Raw genomic sequence first — 27,502 nt, 5'->3', positions numbered from 1 at the left:
TGAGCATAGCTCATGTCACAGCTGCTTGCTTACCATTAACGAAGGGAAACCAATCTCAAATGCCTCCTCCTTGGCTAACAAATATTTGTACTTTAATGCTTTGTTTGATAGAGAAGAGAGAAGTTCAGTAGAGAGAAATATGTGAAAAATAAAGTAAATTTAAAGGTTGTTTGGTATGCTAAAAAGAGAAGAGAGATGAAGGGGAGAGAATGTTATTTTATGTGTTTAAAAATAGTTGTTTCTAATGTAAAACATTTTCTGCCGATTGGAAGTTAACTACTGGCGGTCTCAAACCACCAGTAAAGTGCAATTTGGAGAGAAGAAAGTCAGAAAAAAATATAAAAACTCAGATATGATTTCTAGCCTAGTGTGATTAATGGGGTCCCAGACCACCAGTAAAGTACGAAACTCTAAACAAACAAAAAAATCCCACTCATCTCTCTCCAATTTGGAGAGACCAAAAAAGTGGTTGCCACCCACCACTTTTTCTCTCCTTTATCTCCCTCCTCCCACTCACCAAACACACGAACTTCCTTCTTCCTCCCCCTAACTCTCTCTTCCACATCTCTCTCTACCTAAATCTCCTTATACTAAACAAAGCCTAGTAGTGAGTTTGGTAGAGGAGAATTAGTGAAGAGAGAAAGGGTAAGTGAGAGATATTAATCTCTCTCTCTCTCTGTTTGGTGGTTGGAGATCATATAAGATGGGAAGAGAGAGTTTGAAAAGATTTCGACACATGCTTTTTCTAATCTCTTTCATTTGTGACATATTATTATTATTATTATTTACTGAATTAATTATAACTCGAAAATGATTAAAAAAATAAAAAAGAATAAAAATATAATAAGAAAAAAAACAAATTTAAAATATGTTAATGTGTTTTTAAATTTATATTAAATTAATTTATTAAATTTTAATTTTAGGATATTAATGTTATTTTAATTTGTTTTATTATTATTATTTTGTTATTTTTAATTATTTTTAATCATTTTCGAGTGACATAGTTATTGCACATTAGTTAATTTCCTCATTAAGCAAAACCTGAAACGAACTCAAGCTCACACAATTGAGGGTCAAATCACAAGAAGAGGGCTCAAACCTCAGCTTTAAGAGAGTGTTGTGCAAAAATCTCTAGTTAATTTAACCTATGATAGGCATTCTCCAAATCAATTCTCATAGCAACCACCTCTTTCTCCTCTTTAGGAACCTCATGGAATGAAAAACCTCATGGGCAATCACAATATTATCTTAATTATGTCTCCTTTAGTTAAAGCTGCATTGATTAGAGTCACCAAACTTGCTATAACTCCTTTCAGGCAATAACTTTGGTCACTATTGACCTTATATACTTCAATTTTCAGTTTAGTTGTGTGTTTGAGATGTGTAGAAAAAGCACAAGAAAGGAGGGGGGGGTTAAATTGTGTCATTTAAAACTTTTGTTTTCCAAACGATTAACAATTTCAACTAGTTTTTCGAGATCATTTGGTGCAGCGAATAATCAAGCAGGGTAGTGAACAGAAGACACACACTCATTTTATCCTGGTTCACCCCTAGAACAATAAGGCTACATCCAGTCCTTGGCTATACCAAGATTTCACTAATCAAGTATCAAAGGCTTCTCCTAACAAGTATTCTCCAGGACTTCTCCCAACAAGTATTCTCCATGACTTCTACCAACAAGTATTCTAAGGACTTCTCCTACAGGTATTCTAAGGACTTCTCCTCAAACGATCTTTTTCAAGATCATTTGCTTCTACAAAGATCTCTTTATACAAGAGTGATAGTAGAGAGGTTTAAGTTCGTGAATCATAAAGTGTTGAGGATGAGATTTGACTCTAGGAGTATACTTTATGTTCAAATGCATGAGAGATTAAGTGATTGAAAGTATTGAAGATTCTCTCTTCTTGAAGCAGATGGTGTTGATAGACCTTTCTGAATTATGAGCTCAAAAGCTTGCTTGCGATGTCTTCAAATCTTGTTCTTTACACTTCTGAATCTTGTTCAACAAACTGAAAGTTCCCTCTCCTACTCTTGAAAGGAAAAATTAGTTTCCTTTATGTTTGAAAGGAAAGCATGCAAGTACTGTTGTCTTTCTCTATTGATTAAAGGTGTTTGGCTGTCGTATGAGAAGTACAAACACAATGACATAACTGCAAGATTGTTAATCCTAATCTGAAGGGAATTATCTTTCAGCACTTTACAAATAAGATAAAGAAGGCCATCACGGAAGAAGAGATTTTGTGATTGTAGGGGTGACAAAGTTCTGAAAAGCATTCTTCTATGACATATTGCAACATATCTATGTTATAACTCTGTCTCATTTGAAGAGGAAACATATAGGGGAAGGGGTTCAAGTTTTAGAGGAGGAAACAAATTGTTATCAGAGTACATGTTGCATCTTATTGTTATGAAAACATCCATGCTGCCTGATGGGATTGGTGAATATCTGTCTCCATTGATTGGACAAATATTCTATACATAGCTATCGAGGAAGAAGTTTTCATAAAGCTACTCAGACTCTGCACAGAGATTGAGAAAGTGAGTCAAGTGAAAGGCAATTGGAGCAAGTCTTCTATTTGATGTGTGCGAGATGGAAAAGCATATCAGAAAGCTAAGGGAGGATGAAAATTGGGAGGTAAAAGCGACGCGGGACTTAATCACTCGAGTGTGGGTTGAAGTTCTTGCTTATGCTTCTAGCTATTGTCAGGGAATTCATACAATCGTGTTTTTATGACAAAAAATGTAGGCTTGGTGTGGTTCTTGAAGGCACAAAGGAAGTGGCCAATTTAGGTCTTGTGGATCATGTAAGGTCTCGCAGAGGAAGAGTAGAAGGTTGATTCGAACGTGGTTTGTTCTATTCAGTTTCAGTTGCGGATCAAAGGGCTCTTTTGGCGGGTTTCTTTTGGGTCTTTTTTTTGTTATTTCTTGCTTTCCCTATGTCTTTGTGCTTGACTTGGGTGTATTTTCTTCGGGGCTTTATTTTCTTGCTTGACCATGCTTTCTTTTTTAGGAGGGTTTTGTACATGTTCCTTCTTTAATCAATATAGATTTTTTTTTAATAAGACATGCATCATGTATATTAAGAATTATGACTATTTAACATTAAAAAATCATGACCGTTAAATTTAATAATTAAGGTAAAGATTAAAATATTTTAATAGTCATATGGTATCGTAAGACCATTTAAAAATGTCATATATAAATTATTTAAAACGTTTTAAAAAATAAAATGACTTTTTAATAAATTTTAAAAAGTTTAATGTTTTAATATACCAATCTTCTTAAGAGCAAAAATTTGTTTTCTTATAATATTTTAAATAATTCAAAACAATATAAATTAAAGGTTGGTCCAGTCGAGCATTATGAAGCACAGACTTGGACACAGACACGCGCGGAAACGACGACACAACTATAACCCAAAAAGTAGAGTACGGTCGGACACGACTGATATATATATATATATATATATATATATATTAAAAAATAGGAAAAAATTATATTTAAAAAAAAGCAACAAGATAATATGTTCATATAATTAAAAGAACATGAGGCAAGTTAAAATTTATATACAACCTTTCCAAAGTTAAAATCCAAGTTAATATTGTTACTATGAAAAACTTAAAACTTCAATCTTATGTCGATGATCTTCACACAAAAATACTAAGAAGCCTTATTTTGCAAGTTAAGCACTTTATCTCCATTAAAAAAGAGAGTTATTCTATCTAGTGGCTCTCTCCTCCTTCTTGACCATCATCATCATTGAAAAACATAATCTCTAAAAATGATTTAACTTGATCTAGTAGCATTCTCCTCCTTCTAAGAGAGTTAAACTATCTAGTTAAATTAAAAAAAAAATTTAAAAATGAATAACACCAAAAGTGTCCCTTTACATGTGTCTAGCACTCTAGCGATAAAGGTGTGTCGACTAAATGTCCAAGCCGTGTCTGAACTTGAAAAAAATATTATTCGGATACGTCTCACACATGTTGGACACGCGTCGCACGCGTGTCGGTGTCGTGTCCGTGCCTCCGCGAGTCCAACACGCTGACACAACACGGTCTAGGTGTGTCCATGCTTCATAGGTAGAGCATGATAGAGTCTTGTGTAAGTCTTTTGTAAATGCTTTTTGAATCGGACAATTTTTCTTATCTTAAATTGGGGCACCATCCCCTAAACCTAAATTTATGTAAAAAAACAATATAAATTAATACCCTGGTATCGTTTCATTCCATTCACATAATCTCCAATCAATTTTAAAGACAGAAGAAAAAGTATATGATTCATATTCAGTAAAAGGAAGAGAGTGTAGCCAGCCAGCCGTAGATATAAAAGTAGGGATGACAACGAGTCTTGGACCCATAGGGTACCCGCAAAAAATACCCACTATTGGTAGGGTAAAAACCTGCTAGATGGACATGGGGCTGGGTATGGGTAATTATACGCAAAAATTAGTGGGTATGGGTGCGGGTATGGGTACTATAGTACCCAACTCGCCCCATATCCGCACACACATATTATTATTATTACTATTATTTGGTAATATATGAACAAATCAACTTAAGCTATAGCTTTCCAACTTACTCTTTTTTAAAAAAATAGGTGAGTATTTAAGGTATTCATAATCATAGCTAATTTACTCTAACTTATTTTTAAAATTTGTAAGTGATTAACCTACAACTTTAGGGCTATATTATAAATTTAAAGTTAAATCTTTTTCGTTTATTCCTTCTAAAAAAATATGCTTAGTTGAATTTGAATGATTTTATTTGTTAAGTATTTGAATAATCTTTTGTATTTTTTTTAGTGTTTTTTATTTAAAATTTTAGTTGCATTTTTGTTTTTTATTAACAAAAATAGTGAAAAATATATTTTAGTTAGCTAAATTGTGGGTAATAGACAAGTGTACGGGCAAATAGGTACCCAGAGGGTACGGAGACGAGCATTTAAGTTGCTACCCACGCGGGTATGAGAACTGGTACGGGTAATTTTTGGAAACACGGGTACCCAACCCATTACCATCCTTATATAAAATCAATGGAAGCAAATTTCCGGTCAAAAAAGAAAATGTAGAAATTAAACAACCAAAAAAAAAGAGAGAGTTTTTTTTAGATAGGCAAAAAATACATTAATGGGAGTACAAGGGGTACTCAACCGATAGTACAAAACAAATCAAAAAATGCAAAAGAAAAAAGAAAAAGAAAAACACAAACCCAACTAAACCAGTTAAGTCTGCGTGATGATACCACCTACAACTCACCCACCAAAACAATCAACCCTATGTGAAACAAAGAACACTCCTATTACATGACAGAACCTTCTACTACCAGCCAAAAAAAAACCAAAAGAGAAAACAAGAACCAACTAATCCCACCATAACAAACAGCAGCAAAGCAACGATCTACAAGCCTTCTAAACACAAAATTGGATTAGAAGACCACTCAAACAATGAGTAAGAAAATCCACTCATTTTTTATTTATTCCAGTGCCAAGACCTCCACTTGATAAGATCCATAACAGAAGAAAAATCATACTCACCACCCCTGAATACAACCGAATTTCGCACCAACCAAATGGACCAAATTACAACAAGCCAAATTGAGAGAGCCCCTCTTTTTTGATTCTTATTCCAACCAAACTCAAACTGAAACAGATGATCACGAGGTGATTTTGGAAGAATCGTTTGAACTCCAATCCAGCGGTAGCATCCCCACCACAAATCCAGTGAGATCGGACATTGAAAAGCAAGATGAGTTGTTGTCTCCATATCCGAACGACACAGCTTACAAACAACATCCTCTTCAATAGGAATCACCTTACGCTTCCACAAGTTCTGATTACTAGGAATTCTATCCAGCAAAAGTCTCCATAAAAATGCCTTCACATTGGTAGGAGCAATGGACTGCCAAACCCGACTAAAAGCCGGATTCAGACTCACCACATCAAGTACCTGCAAAAACGAGTAAAAAGAGTTAACAGTAAAAACTCCGTCTGAACTTGGGAGCCAACTCTATTTATCCGGAACACCTTGAGAGAGATTGATGCAATTAATCTCATCCACCATGGAATTAAGCCATTGTTGCTCCCTTCCTCCTAACCCCCTCCTCCATCTAAACCTCCACCGCCACACCCCATGGCTCCACTCCCCACAATCTTTTACAAAAGCATACTTCATCCTGGACAAATTAAACAGTCTAGGATACCGATCACGCAGCTGACCCCTACCATCCAAATTTTCAAGCCAAAACTTTGTAGCACTCCCATCCCGGATTGATTTCTGAGCCCCAAGCTCAAACCAGTCACCATTATCATCACAGCTAGAAGAAACAACATCCTTCCACCACTCTGATTCCTTCAATGGCTTGCTACCCATATACTTTGCTTTAATAACCCGACACCAAAGATTGTCCGACTCCGTAACAAAACGCCACCTCCACTTTCCCAATAAAGATTTATTAAACAAAGACAAATCTTTAATTCCAAGCCTCCGGCCTCCTTTGCTCTGCAAACTGTTGACCAGCTAACCCAAGGAATTTTCCTCGATTCACTCCCCCTGCCCCACAGGAAATCTCTCATGATGCTAGTACAGATCCTCTCCACCGTCTTTGGCAACCTGAAATAAGAGAGGAAAAACAGTGGCAATGCTGACATCACACACTGAATCAGACAAATACGGCCTCCAAAAGAAACTGTCTTCAACTTCCAAGCAGCAAGTTTAGCTTTAAATTTATGTATAACCGGCTCCCAAGTCCTCTGTAACTTTGAACGACTTCCCACAGGAATGCCCAAATACACAAAGGGGATAGCCATCCTCTTACAATGCAAAAGGGCAGTAAAGCTTTGGACAATACTCTTGATGTGCAAAACTGCAAGTGTACAGTTTCGCCCGGGGTTTTAATTTATCGAACCTCAAGGATTGTGATAGTTTACTTCCTAATGTTACCAAATTCTCGTTGTAAGGACGAAAAGCAAAATTAAAAGAGGGTTTAGTTGGTTGATAGAACGAAGTAGCAAGAAAACGTGGAAAAGATAATTACTGATTTGAAATCACTTAGAGAAAAGCGCACCGGGGAATTGATTTCGTTTACCCTTGCTATGTTTCTACCCGCTACAATTATATATGAAATTAGTTAAATCTGTTCCTGGTGCTAAGCCTATATGTTTACTTGCTAATCCCTTAGTCAAGCACCCTTTCTAGTTAATTAGTGATAGCTAATTCCTTAGTACCTAATCCTAATTAACTAGAGATTCAATTTCATGTTCAGGCAAACACAAATAAATTGCTACCCTTATCCCTAAGGCGTAGAGACCCTTATTCAATTTCTTCCTAGATCCCTATCATCTACCAATTTCTCAATTGTGCAAACGATAGCATGAAACTCTTTCGCGATTGGATTCAATAAAAGTAAAGAAGAAATTCATGAACTAAATTAACCATTCATATATAACTGAAACGTATCAAAACATAGTTTAGAGAAAACTACATCTTATCCTCAGTACAAGAGAGGATTAGTTCCTCATAGTCATAGGAAACAATTCAAGAAAAAGGTAGCAAAACATCAAAATTACAATAGAAACCTGTAAGGGATCCTAAAGAACTCAGAGCTCTGCCTCCAAAGGTCTCTCCAAATGTTTCAACGTGAAAAGATTCATAAAATAAGTTAAAAACGCACTTAAATAGAGTCTGGCTGTCATTTCGCGCAAATGCGCGAATTATGTGAAGGATCACGCGCAAAACTGGCGCAAAATATTTCAGAAGCTAATTCCTTCGCGTAAATGCGCGAGATGCAAGAGGAAATTGGCGCAAAATCAGCGCAAAGAAATCCAGATTGCTCCAGACTTCGAGATTCTTGGCTCTCTCCCTTGATTTGCTCATTGATTCCACATCTTCTCCTAAAATAACAATAGTAATAAAGGAAAATAATTAAAAACCAATAATAGAGATTAACTAGAAGATAGAGTAAGATACCGAATTCAAATAACTTGATTAAATCCTAATGAAATCTATAAAAATAACATAAAGAATATAGAAAAATACTAAAACTAAATGAAAACATTAAAATGCATGAACTAAGCCTAAAGTATCATAAAATGACCTAAATATCCTAAAAACTATATTAAACTACATGCAAATAAATCAGGAAAATAGCCTTAAATCCCGGGTCATCAACTCTCCTCAACAGCTACAGATGCTAATTTACTTTTGTTAAAATTGACCTTCAACCCAGAAATTAACTCAAAGCACCGTAATACACATTTAATAGCTATTATATTCTCCAACGTTGCCTCCTCCAGAAACACAGTATCATCAGCAAACTAAAGCAGAGAAACAATAACTGAACTAGACCCCCCAACTGTAAACCCAGTAAACTTGCCCTGCTTTACGGCACTCATAAACAACCCATTTAAGCCTTCAACCACAATAAGAAAAAGAAATGGAGCTATTGGGTCACCTTGCCTGAGGCCTTTCTCCATTATGAATTCCTTGCAAGGACTCCCGTTAACCAGAACTGATACAGATGCGGACTCCAGGCACCCTCTTAGCCATCCTATCCACCTTTCACAAAAATTCATCCTTCTCATCATATAAATCAAGAACTCCCACTGTACAGAATCATAGGCCTTCTCAAAATCTACTTTGAAAAAAACAGTCGGCTTTGTCCAAGACTTAGCCTCATGGACAATCTCATTTACCACCACAACACTGTCCAACATATTTCTTCCCCCAAGGAATGCAAACTGTCGCTCATCAATCACCTTACCAAGTACCAGCTTTAGGCGGCTTGCTAACAGCTTAGAGACCGCCTTATAAACACAACCAATCAAAGAAATTGGTCGGAACTCATTCAAACTTTGAGGAGAATTAACCTTGGGGATTAAAGCTATAAACGAAGCATTACTCCCCCTTGTCCAAGCACCTTTCAACCAGAATTCTCTTACCATTCTAACAAAGTCCTCTTTCATGACAGCCCAAAACTTTTGAATAAACCAAAAATTAAACTCATCCGGGCCCGGGCTCTTATCACCCCCGCAAGCTCAGACTGCTTATGTAATTTCCTCCTCATCAAAAGGATCAACCAGAACTTTATTATCCGCTTCCGACAAAGAATTAAAACACACCCCATCAAGATTTGGCCGAGACCAGCCATCAGATTGAAATTTAAGCTCAAAAAACCTTCGTACCTCTTCTTTTATTTTACTTGTGTTCTCCTCCTAAGCCCCATCAATCATAAGGCCCACAAGTGAATTTGAACGCCTCTTCCAGTTAATAGTGGCATGAAAATAACTCGTATTTTGATCCCCCTCCAAAATCCAGCGAGACCTAGCTTTCTGACACAGTAAAGATTCATGAAGTTTCAAGACATTCCAAAATTCAGTGAGATACTCCTTTCTTGCAGCCAACTCTGCCTGAGACAACACCCCATCCTCCTCTTTTGCATCCAATTCATTTATCCTTCTAACTGCCTCTTCCCTTCTAGTTCTCAGATTCCCAAAGACTTCTCTGTTCCACAGCTTTAAGTTGTTCTTCAGGCCTTTTAATTTTTCTTTAAGCACTTACATTCCCCATCCTTGTACCATAATCTCTTTCCACGAATTTTCCACAACAGAGCTTAGCCTATGATCCTGCAACCAACAGTTAAGCACCCGAAACGGTTTTGGCCCCCAATCTTGGAAAGTTTGACACATGAGAAGAGGACTATGATCTGAAATATCTCTATTCAAAACCACTTGAGAACAGGCAGGCCACATCACATTCCATTTAGAAGAGATCAAAAATCTATCTAAACGACTTTGCGCTTGGTTGTTTGGTCGTCGCCATGTAAACTTCCTACCTGCCAGCGGAATATCCATGAGCTCCATGTCAGCAATAAACTCATTAAAATCTTGCATTTCTCTCCTTTGTGAATTCTGCCCCTCCGAGCTTCCCACCCTTTCCTCCACATATCTAACAGCATTAAAATCTCCCGCGACACACCAAGCATCTAGAGTACATCTCCGCCGCCACTCTACTAATTTACACCACATAACCCTCTTTTGAACACCAGTACAAGCTGCATAAATATTTACAATTACACATTTCTTCTGGGGTTCTCCCCACCACCCAATCAACCTAGTGAAACTAGGACTTTCCACACAATCCTCCAAAACAAACAAATTTTTCTTCCACACACAAAGCAACCCTCCTCCTCTATTAACAGCTTGAACGACTCGCCACTCAAAATCTGAATCACCCCACACCTGACTACAAACTCGACGATCAATATTCTGATTTTTTGTTTCTTGAAGACAAAGCATCTCAATCTGATTTTGACCCACCAACTCCCTAATAACCCTTCTTTTTGCCGAACCTCCCAACCCCCTTACATTAAATGAAAGAATCTTCATTGATTACCATTCACCCCAACATCAGCACCAGAGATTTGAAGGGGTCGAGTCCCTAGTGCATCCCGTTGCTCCAGGCCAACTAACATACTGATAACTTCCTCCTCATTCCCATCACTCCCCACCCACACAGCTCTATGAAAAGCACGCAATGCAGAATCCGGAATAGAAGAACAAAGAGACAGATTTCGAAGACGCACGGCGTGACGTAACTCTGAAGCACTTGGCTGCCTGGACTCTTCACTCGCCGAAACGGATGCTGCTGCAGAATTCACCTTCCTCATGAGAACTGCAAACCGGTTACTAGACACAGAAGCAGCAACGCCACCTTCATGAGAGCTTCTAGGGACATCAACGGAAGAAGAAACACCATGGTCACCAATTGAGAGAGTAGGGTTTATTCTGTCACATGCCCACACCAAAACCTCATTCTCCGTTTCACTGCCGGAGCTCTTTGCTTTCTGCTGTTCTTCATCACATTCAGGCTGTAATTTTTAAAATGAATAAAAGTCGTAAAGTTAACTCTAACATCAACAATAAATTAAAGACCACATTCAGTGAAATTATGCCAGCTAAACTTTGAAGGGGTCAATATGAATTCCTAGGAGAACCTTAGTCTTCTGGGTGAAATATCAGCATTCATTTATAGTCACTTAGGATAGTTGGTCTATTTATGAAGATATAGATTAGAGGTTGATTGTGAATTTAACTAATACAATTTGCAGTTCATATAAAACTGAGGGATCAAAACAAAGTACTTATACTAAAACCCAAAAGCAGAGGTAGGCCAAACTCATTGAAATTGCAACCACAGTGCAATAGGCCACAACTAGTTCTACAAAAAGACCTGATCCTTATGGTGTACGTATACACATCAAAACCCACCCCCTTTGTCCTTCATCCTCATGTAAAGTGTAAACCTTGTGAGCAAAATCACTTTGTAGAGGTAGTTTTATTTTGAAAATCACTTTTCTAGGGTTTTTAGAAGTAGCTTTATTTTTTTTTTGTACAGAACCTTATGGAAATCGATTACCATTATTTTGTGGGTGTTAGCACACATTTTCAGCCATTCCAGTAACTATTGGAAATCGGTTTCCTCTTCTGGAAATCGGTTACTGGTCCAAACGTGTTTTTCTCCTCTCAACAGGTCAACAACGTGTTGTGTTTGTTAGCCTTGGACAGAAAATAAGGGGAATCCATTACCCTGGTAGGTATGGAAACCGATTTCCCTGACACGTTATATAAAGCCCTGCGTTTTCAAGGTAATTTTCTTCTTCACATCTTCTATTGTGGCTTGGTTAAGGGTTTCATATACTTGGGGAATTTCATGGTAATCAAGTGTAGGGTACATATTAGCTATAGTATCAGTTAATGTTAGGTGTGAAAGGTTTTTATGTTGCTTCTGATTGTCCGCCGCCGGAGCAATTATATGTTTCATTCAATCTTGTGTTTTTGTGTGTAGCTCTACATGTAAATTCAATGCTTCAAAAGCTTTAATGTTGCAGTAATGCAAAGATTGGGGTTTCTATTGAAGCCAAATGTCAGGTTTTTCTTCTCTTTTTCAGCATTGATGTTTCTTTGGCAACACTAGTCACTCTTATCTCATTCCTGAAAGCTCAGTGATACTTCTAGTGTTTTCCTTTTATGTACTTATCTTGTAGAGTGCACTTTTCCACCTCTAAGGTTAATCTGACTATTGAATTCTGCACTAATATCAACAATGATACAGTTGAAGAATAGAGCAATTACTATATCAACAATTTTGTTTTTGCGGTGGCTTGTTGAGTACTTATCTTGTAGATGCTTTCCTGCCTTTTATTTTTTTTATCAGCAGCTACAGGATGACATTAGTATACTAAAACACTTGACTCAAAATCAGCTACTGCATCATGTTGTCCTTCTTCATCCTCCTCACTTGACTTAAATTAGTACCTATAGTATATCAGTTTTTTGGTTGCTTCATCCGTATTCCTTTCATTCCCGTCCAGGTGCCTTTTGAAGAAGTTCATGCCAGAGTCAGCTCAAGCCTCAAGGTAACTTCTTTCATCTTAGCAGAATTGCAGTGTAGTTTCTTTTGGTGCTTCAATTTACTATTTACTATCATTCATAATAATCCCTTTCACTCCTCATACTTAAACTTAAAAAGTGTCATGTTTCAGGGATATCTGACAAAAGAGTCCATACAAAAGATGTGCATCGTCTTGATGTCAAAACGTAATGCTATTTATAGAGATTGAGTGAAGCTTGCGTAGCAAGCTGTTACTAAGAGAGAGATTCTGTTACAGCTACTAACTAATTCTGTTACAGATTGACATGTCAGCAATGCCATGTCAGCATGTGACTACATATACTCTAATATAGAGGGTGTTTACCTACCTGACACTCATATTTAATATAATTTTGCAGATTGGGTACCAGTTTTGTTAAATTCACTGATTTTGCGGGTATCTAATATCTATCTTCGCTTTCATTTTTCCCTTCTCTTTCAATTTCATTCCTTAAAATAGTTGTTGTCTTTTTTTATCAGTTATGGTATGTTGTCCACTCCTATCTGTTTCAACTTAAATGTTTAGGCCACCCAGTGCTAGCTCAACTGAACAGCCTACATGTCCTGTCTGCCTCGGTACATACCCCTTACTACTATTCATGTATCTTTTATTTCTAGTTTATAGATACTCGAGGTAGTACATAGATACTTGAGGTGCATTTGGATAAACAACTCAATCAAACACTTATGCCAATAAGTACATATGTTATTAGTGGTTATTCGTAAGATTATTTGAGAAAATAAGCTTAAAAAAACATATATGCAGAGCTTATTCTTAAGTTAATATAAGATGCTTAATATATAGGTACTAGGTAGGTTATGAGCCATTTTCATAAATTCAACTAAGTATCTGCATAAATTCTTATGATATGAGATATAAAAGCTCTTTAAAACCCATCTTTGTTATTATTTATTTTGTAGTTGCAGAGTGCACTAGTTGGTTCATACAAAGGTAGATGCCATTATTTAATACACCCGACACCATTTTAGGTTTTTTTCTTTACAACTGTTTATCCATCTATAATCCATTATGATGATTGTGCGATCACTGATTATCATATTTTTTCTTATATTGTGTTCAGAAAATGAATTGCACTAGAAAAATCTGATCAATCTGCAAGACAAGAAGAAATCCCATCACAAAAAGTTACTGGTTTCCAGGTAATATCATGATTTACAGCAGTGCTATATTTGATATGCTCTTTTGTGTACCCATCTAAAATGTTGAACAGGGAATATCTCATATATATTTTTTTTCTATAAGTAGTTGTTGAAAAGTTTATCCAAACCTGTGCATAGTGAAAGTTTTGGCAGAAACCAATTTGAGGGAAGGAATAACAAACCTCTTTGCAATGAGAGACAGTAGTGCAGAGTGGCTTTTTTACTAGTACATGATGGGGTTTAGAATGATTGATTATGTCCATGAGAATCCAAGTATGTTATTCAAGTCTTGATTATGTCTTAAATGTTTAGGCCTAGTTTTGGATTAGCTCTAGCTTATGGTAGCTTTGATGAACTTTGTTTTGATTCAAATTCTACATTCCAATGCAGGTTATAATTGATTCACAGGTTATACATTTGCACACGTTGAGGAGGCCATTAACGTGAGGAGACCAAGAGGTAGACCACGGAAGCATAATTCGTGCGTGCGGGAAGTAACACCCAAACGTCAGCATGGGAGGCCAAGGAAAAATGCAGTTTGCCCAGAGATGAGGAGGCTGAGGTCAGAAGGTAAACAAAGGTCTTTGGTACATGCTGATATACATTCAGAGGAGGGAGTAAAGACTCAAGCTAGAAGAGCATTGATTCGGTGTCAAAATGCGGGTTTAATTTTTGACTGTGAGGAAGAGGTTTTTGTGCAGAGTTTGATTCATCAAATTCAACTGGGGAAGCAGCAGTAGGGGATGACAGGGGTGGGAGTGACATGGATTGTCTGGGGTTTGGGGCGTGCTGAGAAAACAAAAGCTGTGATGGTGGCTATTAATCAGGTACACCCGGAAGTTATTTTGTTACAAGAGACAAAGTTGAAGGAAGATCAAGAGAAGTTATTGGGTGGTTGCTTTCGGGCTGCAAGGTTGGAATTACGTAGTGTTCCAGCTATTCATGCAGCGGGAGGACTGATGACTTTGTGGCGGAAGGATATCTGAATTTGATTAATTTGCTGAGGGCGGAGGGGCATTGTGTCAGTATTGTGCATGTTTTTCGGGAGGCTAATGAACAAGCTGATGATTTAGCAAAGTCTGCGTGTGACAGAACTGATCCTCTTTGGGTGGTGGCCTGAAAATTGAAGGTGGTGTTGGTGTGGTTAAGGTGCTGTGTCGGGGATTAGGTGTGACTTGCTGGGATTGGGGAGGGTGGTGCGTGTTGATGATGGAGTGAAGGGTGTTTTTGTGACTAATCTGTTGTGGGTTTTGCAGGTCTAAGTTATATAAGCTTGAATGACCATCTAGGCTACTCGTGAAGTTTTATTGTTTGTTGAGTTGAGGAGTATGGATAGGTATTTTGTCATGCAAAAGTTGCTTGCTGTGCGTGGACTATAACTATTTTGGTCAAGGGAAGGATGCTTAACAAGATGCTTACAATTATATATAACTGAGAGCCTTGTCTATATATATTTGTAAGTTGCTGGATGATGTTTTAATGATTAAAAGCTATTGTGCCTACCTCGCTTGCTGTGGAATAAGTGCAGTGGAATTTTGCTGCTGTTTCTGTTGTGAGTTTTGGCTGCTGGTGCTGTTTTGTTGAGCTGCTGTGGCTTTGCATTTGCACTAGTGAATTAAATTCAGGCCTTGCTGTGCTGATTGTGGTTGTTTACATGTATCTGGGATTGGAATTGTTTTTGGATGAGGCCTTTTATTAGGTGTGCAAATTGGTTTCTTAAGAGGGATGTATGGTTTTTTTCTCACTGGGTTTTGCCTTGCAAGGTTTTAATGAGACACTCTCTTAGAATGTTATTTGCCAACTTTGCGTTTGTTAGTTAGTCATGCTTGAGAGGATGATTAGTCTGGCACTCTATCATGAGAACTTTTGTATCATGTTTGGTTCATATTCAATAAATTTTCATTTTCAAAAAAAAAATAAAAAATGATAAAAACTAAATAACAGGCATGATCCCATTGACTCTAACATGTATGGCATGGGTGACCTACGCACTATTGCACCTTAGACACCACCCAACATAGTAAAGAATCATAACCGTTTATTAAGGTCAACATTAAAATTCTTTAGGCTTAATTCCAGTTTGGGCCCCTGATGTTTCAAGAATGGGCGATCCGCACCCCCCGTGTATAAAAGTTGCGGTCAAGCTCCCCTTTGTTACAAAACTGTGCTAACGAAGCCCTTCCGTTAGCTTCCGTCTGTTGACCAAACGGAAATTGGTTGCAGTAGTTAGAAATTTGGTTTGTTATGAGGAAATTCTCCAACCGTGATGGCTCAGGTAGTGGCTTGAAAATGGGGTTTGAAGGATCTTCCTCAGGCAAAGGCTCCTCCCCAGCAGCTTTGTGTGTCATGTTCTGTGTCCTTCTCTTTTTCATCTTCAACATCTTTCAAAACCCAGATTTCAGAAGCATCACCCCCAACCACCAGATCTGACCCTTGTTTAATGAGAAAAAAAGTTGAAAGCTTTAAGCTTTTCAACCCAAATTCAGATGAGAAGAAGGATTTGAGGAGGCAAAAATTATTCAATTATTCATCATCATCTTCAAAATGCAACCCATCAGCAACCCATCCCCACCCAGAACCCAGAACTCACCCCACCCCATCCCCAAAACTCACTCCATCGAAACCCACCCCCACCGATCAAAATCCCATCGAGCCCACCACCACCATCGCCCCCAACCACCAAATCCCAAAAACCAACCCCTCAAAAATCCAGAAACCCCTCACCAATCAAAATACCATTGCAACCCACCCTCACCATCGCCCCCAACCAAAGCTCCATCTTCAAACCCCCAAATACAACAGCCAACCCACAAAATCATACACCCTGAAATCTAGAAAAATCAGAACAAGAATAAGAATAGGAGAAAGAGACCCACCAACCCCCCAAAAACCCAGAAGCCCTCACCCACCCACCATACACCATGGGCTGGATCTCGTTCAGCAGCTATGACTCCGATCTATTTCTGTCACACCTTTTCCTCCTTCATCTCTGGGTTGTGGTGTTTACTGGGGTGGGGTTGGGTTTATGGGTGGTCGCGGCTCAGTTTGCTGGGGGTGGGGTTGTTGGGGGAAAAAAGAGGAAGAGGTTCTCTGCGGGTGGGGTGAGTGTGTGGTTGTTGGGTGTGGTTCAGTTTGCAGGTTAGGATTTTGGTGGTGATGGGATTGGTGGTGGTGGTGGTGGGATGGAAGACGACGACAAGGAAGAAGAATAGCGTTAGGCAGAAGGTAAATGAAGAAGATGGTGTTGTTAGGGAGAGGAGAAAAGAGAGTGAGAGGTATTGGGTGAAGGATTTTGTGACGGATTATTTCCGTCACCAATTAGTAGCCTATATTTTATGAATTAAATAAGTGACACGTCAGCATTTCCGTTTGGTCAACTGACGGAGATGGACGGAAGGGCTTTAATCGACCGTTTTAGAAACATGAGGGAGTTTGACCGCACATTTTAAACACAGGGGATGCAGACCGCTCATTTGTGAAACATCAGGGGCCCAAACTGGAATTAAGCCAATTCTTTAATAGTCATATGATACTCATAAGACCATTTAAAAATGTCATATATAACTTATTAAAAAAGTTTTAAAAAATCACATGACTATTTTAATAAATTTTAAGAAGTTTTAATGTTTTACTACACCAATCTTCTTAAGAGTAACAATTTGTTTTCTTATAATATTTTAAATAATTCAAAACAATATAAATTAAAGGTTGGTCCAGTCGAGCAATATGAAGCACAAACTTGGACACGGACACGGGCAAGAACAATGACACAACTATAACCCAAAAAGTAGGGAACGACTAATATATATATATATATATATATATATATATATATATATATTAAAAAATAGAAAAAATTAGATTAAAAAAAAAAAGATAATATGTTCATAAAATTAAAAGAGCATGAGACAAGTTAAAGTTTATATACAACCTGCCTAAAGTTAAAACACAAGTTAATCTCGTTACTATGAATAACTTAAAACTTCAATCTTATGTCAATGAGCTTCACACAAAAAATACTAAGAAGCCTTATTTTGCAAGTTAAGCACTCTATCTCCATTAAAAAAGAGTTATTCTATCAAATGGTTCTCTCCTCCTCCTTGACCGCCATCATTATTGAAAAACATAAACTCTAAAAATGATTTAACTTAATCTAGTAGCATTCTCCTCCTTCTAAGAGAGTTAAACTATTGATGAACCAGGGATGTCAATGCAGAGATGAATCAGGGACTGGTGATGTGCTCAGGCATGTCAATGGTGGAACTGACATTATTAATCAATGGTGTGAGATCTGGTCTAATTGTTCTCAGCTGGTTTTGAACCGTGGTATTTCTGATCACTGCCCGTTACTGTTGAGACAATCGTTTGATGATTGGGGCCCTAAACCGTTTCGGGTGTTAAACTGTTGGCTAACTGATCCTAATCTACATACTGTGGTTGAGAAATCTTGGACTGGCTTGCGTATACAAGGATGGGGGGCGTATGTCCTCAAAGAAAAATTGAAGGGTCTTCGGTTGGCTCTGAATAAGTGGAATAAAGAGGAATTTGGAAACTTGAAAAGCAGGAGGGATTCTTTGGTTTTGAAAATCAATGATCTGGATTCTAAGGCGGCAGTGGGGGGTTTATCATCTGTTGAACAAGATCAGTATAGGCAGCTGTCTGCAGAATTTTGGCAAGTCCTTCATCTCAATGAGTCGTTGCTTTAATTTGCCAGAAGTCCCGGTCGAAATGGATCGCGGAAGGGGATCAAAATACCAGCTTTTTTCACTCCACAATCAACTGGAAGAGGCGTGCTAATTATGTTGTGGGCCTAGTAATTGATGGAGTGTGGAAGGAGCATCCGGTGCGCGTCAAGGAGGCAGTAAAAAGCTTTTTTGAAACAAAATTCAAGTCGGTAGTTGGTCCGCGACCGCGACTAGATGGGGTTGAATTTAATTCTCTTTCTGCTATTGATAGTCCCTCTTTGACATCTGTTTTTTCTGATGAAGAGATTCACTCTACGGTTTGGGATTGTGGTGGAGATAAGAGCCCCGGTCCGGACGGATTTAACTTCAAATTCATCCAAAAAATTTGGCCAGTTTTGAAGGGTGACTTCGCAAGAGTGGTTAAAGACTTTCACTGTCGGGGTGCTTGGCCAAAGGGCTGCAACGCGTCGTTCATTGCCCTCATTCCAAAGGTTAGTTCTCCCCAACATTTGAATGAATTCAGCCCATATCTTTGATTGGTTGTATGTACAAGGTGGTGTCAAAATTGCTTGCTTTGAGGCTGAAATCAGTAATTGGGAAGTTGATCGACGAGCGTCAATTTGCTTTTATTGGAGGTCGCCATTTGCTTGACAGCGTTGCAAATGTGAATGAGGTTGTACATGATGCTCAGATTCGGAAACGCTCATCACTGATTTTTAAAGTGGACTATGAAAAAGCATATGATTCTGTCGAGTGAGTTTTTTACTGTATATGATGAAGCGTATGAAGTTCAATGATAAATGGATCCTTTGGATTCGATCTTGCTTGGAATCTGCTTCGGTGTCGATCCTGGTTAATGGTAGTCCGACCAAGGAATTCATAATGGAACGAGGCCTACGACAGGGTGATATGCTTGCCCCGTTTTTATTTCTCATTGTTTCTGAGGGTCTTAATGGTTTATTCATGAATGCTGTAAAATTGGGAGAATTTAGTGGTTACAAGGTGGGGACGAGTGGCTCATGTGAGATCTCTCTCCTTCAGTTCGCTGACGACACTATCTTCATGGGGGAGGCCTCATTCCAGAATGTGGTGGTAATGAAAGGTATTCTTCGCTGTTTTGAATTAATTTCTGGGCTTAAAGCGAACTTTCATAAAAGCAAGTTAGCTACCATAGCTCTGTATTCGGGTACTGCTTAGCGTTTTGCTTCTTTTCTGCACTGTAAATTGATGAGTATCCCTTTTGTGTATCTAGGTATTCCTGTTGGAGCATGGGCTGACCGCTTACAAACTTGGGATCCAGTTATTTCTAAGTTCAGGAGCAGGCTTACGAGCTGGAGGCGAAAGACTATTTCTTTCGGGGGGGCGTATTTGTCTTATTCAGAGTGTACTCTCCGCCCTCCCTCTATTCTTTTTATCTTTTTTCAAAATCCCTGCTTGTGTGGTACAGGTTTGTAATAAGATAATGAGAGACTTTCTTTGGGGTGGTGGGGAAGAAGATAAAAAAATTGCTTGGGTAAGTTGGTCGTCTATTTGCAAACCCAAAGATGTTGGGGGCTTGGGTATTAAAGATTTGTCTCTATTCAATAAGGCGTTGCTTGGGAAGTGGTTGTGGAAATGACGTTCTGACCCTAATAGCTTGTGGTGCAGGGTTATCCAAGCTAAAAACGCAGGTCACTCATTTCCAATGGAATCTGCGTGGTGGCGGGATATCCAAAAATCTTGCTGCTTTGATGACCTGAACTGGTTGGATATGGGCTCCCGTAAAATAGTTCAAATGAGTAACTGCACTAATTTTTGGCTTGAGGATTGGTCAAGTCGTGGGTGTTTTCGTAGTAAGACTACCGCTTGTACAATCTTTCAAAATTGAAATCGAACACTGTATCTGATTGCGGTAAGTGGATTGATGGTGTGTGGTATTGGGATTTCCTTTGGAGGCGTCCCCTGCTGGGTAGGGAGCTGCAATGGTTTGAGTCTTTGCTGTCTGATATTAGCAGTGTTCAGCTTGTTGAAGGTGCTTTTGATCGTTGGTCTTGGTTGCCTAGTAGTGATGGTGTTTACTCGGTTAGTTCTGCATATTCTTTTATGCAGGATCCACTCTTACCGACGCAGGATCATGCTCTTTCAGAGGTTTGGAAGTCATTGGCCCCTTCGAATATTAAAGCTTTTTCCTGGAGGCTCTTGTTGGACAGGATTGCAAGTCGGGAGAATTTACTTAAACGTCAAGTTTTTGCAGCACCAAATCAAGCTACTTGTAGTTTCTGCCATATCAGCTTGGAATCTAGCTGGCATTTGCTGTTTGTGTGCCCTTTCTCGTCTTTAATATGACAGTTGGTTTTTAGGTGGCTTGGGGTGGATCCTATTATTGCCTCTTCCCCGCGGGATCATTTCATTGGCTTCAAAATTGGCTGGAATAATTCACAAAGACGTGTTGCTTTGACTGTGTGGTTTGCCACTGTTTGGAATTTATGGCTGGCTAGGAACTCAATTGTTTTCAAGGGTGGCCTTTTCAATCATGAAAATATTATGGAATTGGTCAAAAAACAATCCTGGGCGTGGGCTAAAGTAAAGGTCAAGGAGGTCTCTTATTCATTCTATGCTTGGTATACTAATCCTTTGCTTTGCATTCATGGATTATAAGTGGATTGTCCAGCTCTCTTCTTTGTCTGGTTGATGCATCTGTTTTTGGGAGGCAGGTTGGTGGTGTGCGTTTGTTCTCTAGCCTGGTGGACTCTTGGCTAACTTCTTCAACTGCTGCTCTCTTTTGCTGGTTTAGCTTTTTTCTTTTGTTTTTTGTACTCTATTACTGTTTCTATCTTGTTGTATTAAGGGTTGGGGTACCCCTTGTACCTCCTTTTAATACAAGTTTTGCTTATCTAAAAAAAAAATCTAGTTAATTTTTTTCAGAAATAAATAAAAAAATTAAAATGAATAACACTAAAAGTGTCACTTTACATGTGTCTAGTGACAAAGATGTGTCGACTAAATGTCCAAGCTGTGTTTGAACTTGAAAAAAATAATTTTTTATTCAAACACGTCTCACACGTGTCGGACACACGTATCAGTGTCGTGTCTGTGTCCGCGTGTCAGACACTCGGACACAACACTGTCTAGGTGTGTCCGTGCTTCATAGGTAGAGCATGATAGAGTCTTGTGTAAGTCTTTTGTAAATGCTCTTTGAACCCGACAATTTTCCTTATCTTGAATTGGGGGCACCATCCCCTAACCCTAAATTTAGAATTTTTTTTTCTGAATAATTAAAAAAATATTTTTAATTAGCAAAAAGGGCTACAAAAAAAATATTTAGCAAGATGGGGTACTTTTGGACACGTTGGCGCTGAGGTGTATGGGGTAGTATGGTTCCGCAACAAAACTCGCGGAACCCATGTATTATTTCTGAAAAAGTAAGTCTGACTGATTGGGAAATGATGGTTGAATGATGGGTTGCAGGGTGATTGGATATGATGGTCGTCAGATAGTGGGATTCGCAAGAAAACTTGCTAGTTCAATGTACTCTGAAAAGTTTTACTGAAAAGTTGAGTTGGAAATGATGGTGAATGATGGTGGTAGTTGCAGGGTGGCAGGGCGTGGGGAGATGAGCTTTTGACCCGGTGACATTGGTGTCGCAAGAAAGCTTGCGAATCCCACGAGGTGTCAGAAATGAGGCATGCATGCATGCAATTGATTGACATGAGGCATGCATGCAATTGATGGACAGGGTCTCGCAACATTTGTTGCGAATTGCATTGCCTAATAGTGGCGGTCTGGAACCCCTATAAATAGACCGCCACAACCTCCACTCTCATCACAACCTCAACTCTCATCACAACCTCTTCCTTTTGTTCAATTTCATTCATCTTCAATCTCTCTCAAGCTAAATGGCCGACCAAGAAGTGGTCAAATTGGGTCCGAGGAATGAAAGTGTGTTGTATTTGCAAAAAGAAGGTAAACATGTGTCTATTGGTGCGTGGAACCAAATAAATAGAATTCTGAAAGTGAGAAAATATCGGGATTTTCGAGATTTTATTCCCGCTGAAATTGAAGGCCACCTTCGTCAAGCTGGATTTTACGAAGCCGCCTTAGCTGGATCTCTGAAACTTGACAAAGTTTTAATATCGGCTATGGTGGAGCAATGGAGGCCTGAGACACACACGTTCCATATGCCGTTCGGAGAGTGTACTATCACTCTGCTAGATGTTGTTGTTCATCTTGGCTTACCCATTGATGGGAATCCTGTCACCGGAGTTACATGGTGTGATTGGTCTGAGCTTGTAGAGGACTTGCTCGGAGTGGTGCCACCCGCCAGTGCTATCAAAGGAGGTGGCTTGAAGTTGGTTTGGCTAGCTGCGCAATTTAATTTTCATAATCTAGCCGGTGCCGACCCGATACAAATTATGTATGCTGCAAGAGCATACATCTTGCGACTAATTGGTACTTTCTTACTCTGTGACCACACCGGTTCACATGTCCCTCTTAGATATCTCATTCTCTTACGAGACTTTGAGGAGACCGCAAAGTATAGTTGGGGTTCAGCCGTACTAGCACTTCTCTATCATGAGTTGTGCTATGCAACCGGTGATTCACGTACAGACATTGGCGGCTGTGCTTATTTGATACAAGTGTGGGCATGGCTAAGGATTCCAGGAATCGGCCCGGATCCACCGAGGTTGCACCGTGGCCTCCCACTCGCGGCAAGGTATGCACATAATTTAAATAATAAATTTCGTTGCTAATTTCATTTCCTTAAATTCAAACTTTACGGTTCATTCATTTTTTATATATTAAACAGATGGAGGGACCCGGACCCGGAAAAACCAATAAAGTGGGCAAAGAAGCAAATCGAGTGGTGGCGCACCAAATTAGACGATTTGAGTTCTAATGACGTGAGTAGCTTGTGTGGATGTCGTACTTTGCTTATCTTTATTTTCATTTAAATTCTTATCCTTCTTGTGTATGTAGTTTGTGTGGAAGCCGTACTCTGATCGTGTTCTCAATGGGCTTCCGGAACGTTGTCGAGAAAACATGCATTTATGGAGAACTGTGGTGTCAATGGTACTCTATCACGTTTCAGAGCGGCATCAACCGGATCGAGTTATGCAACAATTCGGGATGTTTCAACCTGTACCGGATGCACCGTCTCAACTTAATGAAATGCATGATATTTCTCTGAAAGGGAAGGAAAAGCAGGATTGGGTACATAACATGCGTGGTTTTATACAGCTGTGGTCGGAGAGGCACCAGAGGTTGGCTAACCAACCCGAGACTAATACTCTTGTTGAGCCAAATGATGAGTACATGATTTGGTACGACAAGTATTCCGTTCGTTGGTTGACGCGTGCGGCTGCAACAAGAGGGCAAATGGTTATTATATTTAAGTTGTTGTGATATTTTTACTTCTTTATTCATATATGCACGTAACATCCTCACTCTGTTATTAATAATGTAGGCTATGCGCGTTCAGCATGTATGGTATGGACTGACACCTGAAGGTCGCCCACTATACACGGATCATGACCTTTAGAACCAAGCTGCTCGTTGCCTTACACTTTGCCATGCAAGTGACAGGATATCTCATCCCGTTGCATCGGTTCCTAGCTTTCCTATGGAGTTTACACATGCAACCACAAATGACAAGGGGATGGGCTTATGATCGATTCGATTGTCCGATTAGTAACGTTACTCTGTCCGTTCGTTGGTAGGAAATTTCCAAGTGTAGACCTAGCTTCAAGGAGCAACCCGAGACTTCTAGGAAAGCGTACCTTTGAGGTAAGGGCACTTCGGCTATGACTGATTGTGATTGTTAGAAAGCATGATACTAGGACTATCGATGATATATGTGCTAGATATGTTATATGATGATGATGCAATAAATGTTAGCTAGTGTTATTATGAACATGCCTATATGCCTAGGATGTTAGCTACTTTTATTGATATGCATGCAAGTTACTATGTTACGATATTTTGTTCATGTGAGATGAACGTGATGGGCTTAGGGCCTAGTGATGATGACTGACTTGCATGGCATGAATTTGTGGGCCAAGTGACCTGAACTGGGCTTGGTTGGCCACGGCTGGTGACCTGGACTGGGCTAGTCAGTGGTGACGTTCAGGGGATGGACCTGAACAAAGGACGAACGTGAAACGGCAGTGCGTTGGAGAGGTCCAACCCCGATCGTCAAGCTGTTGGGCAGCGGTGTGTTGGAGGTGTCCAACCCCGATCGTGGAGTCGTGTTCGTCCTGCCTTTCCATGAGGGATTGGCTTATGGATATCCAAAGCGTCTGCATGCATATGCACAAGCATTGACTGACAATAACTTAGAATTATGAGATAGTTTCCCCATACTTGTGCAACTTAGAGCTTGATATAGTTCCCCTATTTGTGAATGTTAGCTTAGAGAAGAACTTGTGATTGATAGGGTAGTATACCCTACTTATGATATGTGTGTGTTAGAAGTTGACCCTTGCTTGTTTGCTGTTTGTTGTTTGGGGCGCTTAACGCCTAGACAACAAGCATGCGTGTGATCAGTCGAGATGCGGCCATGCACCTGCTTGATGTGGACGACGGCAAGGCTCGAGACATCGACCGCGCGACCGATGGTTCAGCTATGGGACTAGCGAGAGTAGAGGATGCGAGACGATATGATGCGAGCGTTGGAGGCCTTGGAGGGCACGCGGCCTATGAGTCGGGTATTGAGTGGGATAATTGAGTCTGTACTGGGGGTGAGGTCGAGTGTTGTTTTAGGGCTCGATACCTTCTTAAAGCCATCGTGTATGTGGATGAGCTTAAGAAAGGTTGAAAGCACTAGTTTCCTTCATTGAGTCCTGATGTAATAAAGAAAAAGCCTTGGTCTATTTAATAAAATAAAGTTTATTCAGCATTCAGTCTATCTTTTATTTATTATCATTCAAAGGTTTTATTTCGACAAAAATTTACTCACGTTTTTGGAAAAATTTACTAAAGTGACCCTCGAGAAATCGGGGCGTTACATTGTGGTATCAGAGCTTTGGTTGAGAAAACCAGAGCTTTGGGTTAGTGGTCCCTAAGAGTCGTGTTCGAGAGAGTTGGGTAGAAACTGTTTGCTAAGATGTTTGCTTGACTTGTGAGATTGTCTGGAGCATCATTGTCGTGATGTTGAACCCTTGGAGTCCTTAGCCTTATTGGGTGTTTTGTGGACTATAAACTTAGATGAGGAACTCGTGAAAGTTGAAAGATACCTCCACGACACGATCCATCTAACACACAGTTGGCTTAGGCCATTGGCAAGCGATCCTTACGAAATTCATTGTGGGCCAACTGTTGGGACTACAACAAGCTAGGACACCCGATGAGGGATTGCAAAGCACTAAAGGTAGAAGCAACCTAGAATGATGAATCTCATGGTGGCCAAGGGAACCAAGCTCGATGGAAGGACGTAACTTGCTTTAAGTGTGGAAAATTGGATTGATATGTCAACACCTGCAGGGAAGATGCAAAAGTATGCTTTAACTAAGGGTTGCCACTTACCAAAGATCGAGGTTTGAATGAACGCTCCTAGTGGGAATAACCAAAGACTGCTGCGGACATCAAGAGCCTTGTGGGTTTGGCTGGCTACTATCGACGTTTCATGGAAGGTTTCTCAAAGTTGATGGGACTCTTGACACAACTTACTCGAAAGAATCAACTGTTCACTTAGACGGAAAAGTGCGAAGCTAGTTTTCAAGAGTTGGAGAAGCATCTGACGACTGCACCGGTGTCAGCATTGCCATGGGAAGATGAACCTTATGAAGCTTGTTGTGATACTTCTCACCAAGGACTTGGTTGTGCGATGATGCAACAAAAGAAGGCAGTCGCCCATGCGTTGAGACAATTGAGGAGTCGATACAGGAATAGTATGTCGGATCGCGAGAAGTATCAGAATACGCAGAGGAAGCATGGCGTGAATTTCCGTGGCAGTTTCGAGGAGGAAATTATTTTAAGAGGGGGGTACTGAGTCGGACTCCTTTAAATAAATGAAATTTAGTATTATTTTATGTGAATTGTTTGTGCCTAATGTGCGTTATGTAACTTAACGGCTCATTATGGAGTCATAGAGCGGGAAAGCACATTGATCGAGTCAATGTCTTTCCTGAGTTTTTGTGATGTCTTGTGTGTTTGTGATACACTCTCGATTATCCTCGCTTAGCGGAGATGGTGGAAGGAACCGTCAGCTAAGGAAGGATGGCAGATGGAGCCAATGATCGGAGTGCATCGATCGGGATGGTGGATGGAACTGTCAGATCGATGAGATGGTGGATGGAACCATCAGTTGAGCAGGAATGGTGGATGGAACCATTGGTCAGACCAAGATGGTGGATGGAAACATCATGAAAAACGGGATTGGTGGATGGAACCAACGATGATATATGGTGGATGGAACCATGAATCGGACAAACTAGATGGTGGATGGAACCGTCGAAGGGCTAGGTGGTGGATGGAACCACCGAACGAGGGATTTGGTGGATGGAACCTTTGACCTCGGTGTCCGGAAAGTTTGTTTTCCCGTGTCTGAGCTGTTGATGTTGCATCTGGATCACCTGGACGGGACGCCGACCAGCGTGTACCGGCGTGAGCATAACACCTGTTTGACTTAAACTTTTGTTGTTTTTGTGTGATTGTAATGAGGCAGTCTAGGTCGTGTTCTTACGGGAGAGTTTCGTAAGGTTCTACGACAAGTGTCTAGGTTATAGACAATGTAATGTGAGTAAATCGAACATCCTTACCAGTTATTTTTCTAATTGCCATCTTTTGGATATTGAGCCTGATCAACTTAATATTGGAAAGTGGTGATCGGAATGATAGTTGGAGTTGGACTATGAAAAGAACGTTAAGGAGAGACAGATTCCCTTTGTGGAAATGATGTAGAACCAGACAACTAGAGATGTCACGTGAAGACCAGAAAGATGAGACAAAGGACGATAACCTATGCGTTGAGACGACTGAAAATTCGTGGAAGGTATCAGAGTGCGCATTGGAGGCGTGGTGTTTCTTTCTATAGTAGTTTCGAGGACGAAACTATTTTAAGGAGGGTGGTATTGTAAGACCCGGTTTTAGGGCATATTATTTTAATAATAATATTAAATAATATTCTGTGAATTGCTTGTGCTATATGTGATATTATACCTTTTAAAAAGGTGATTAATTGTTCGAAGCAATATTAAGTCCTAGAAACCTCTAGACGTTGATGATAGCGACGATATGAGCACTTTGACAGTAA

At 39.6% G+C, this 27,502-nt stretch overlaps 1 protein-coding gene and 1 long non-coding RNA gene across 8 annotated transcripts; both read left to right on the top strand.

The window, feature by feature from the left end:
* Positions 1-10,010: 10,010 nt before the first annotated feature.
* On the top strand, positions 10,011-15,330 carry LOC130723939 (uncharacterized). 7 transcript variants are annotated; one of them, XR_009014402.1, is made up of 7 exons: positions 10,011-12,413; positions 12,540-12,594; positions 12,787-12,824; positions 12,908-13,003; positions 13,355-13,417; positions 13,510-13,588; positions 13,979-15,330. It is a non-coding gene; the product is annotated as an uncharacterized LOC130723939 (long non-coding RNA). The 7 variants fall into 7 exon arrangements; XR_009014404.1 differs by having other exon boundaries at positions 13,349-13,379; XR_009014399.1 differs by having other exon boundaries at positions 10,012-12,413; positions 13,349-13,417.
* Positions 15,331-19,155: 3,825 nt separating this feature from the next.
* Positions 19,156-20,910, top strand: LOC130724912 (uncharacterized). Its single transcript, XM_057576178.1, has 5 exons — positions 19,156-19,375; positions 19,526-19,572; positions 19,721-19,786; positions 20,170-20,496; positions 20,602-20,910. Exons 1-5 carry the CDS (start codon positions 19,156-19,158, stop codon positions 20,908-20,910), a joined length of 969 nt encoding a protein of 322 aa, XP_057432161.1.
* Positions 20,911-27,502: the final 6,592 nt, after the last annotated feature.

The sequence above is a fragment of the Lotus japonicus genome, chromosome 6 (genome assembly GCF_012489685.1).
Source record: "Lotus japonicus ecotype B-129 chromosome 6, LjGifu_v1.2".
NCBI classification, from domain to species: Eukaryota; Viridiplantae; Streptophyta; class Magnoliopsida; order Fabales; family Fabaceae; genus Lotus; species Lotus japonicus.
Note: the sequence above shows the minus strand (reverse complement) of the source record. Positions and strands in the feature narration are given on the sequence as shown.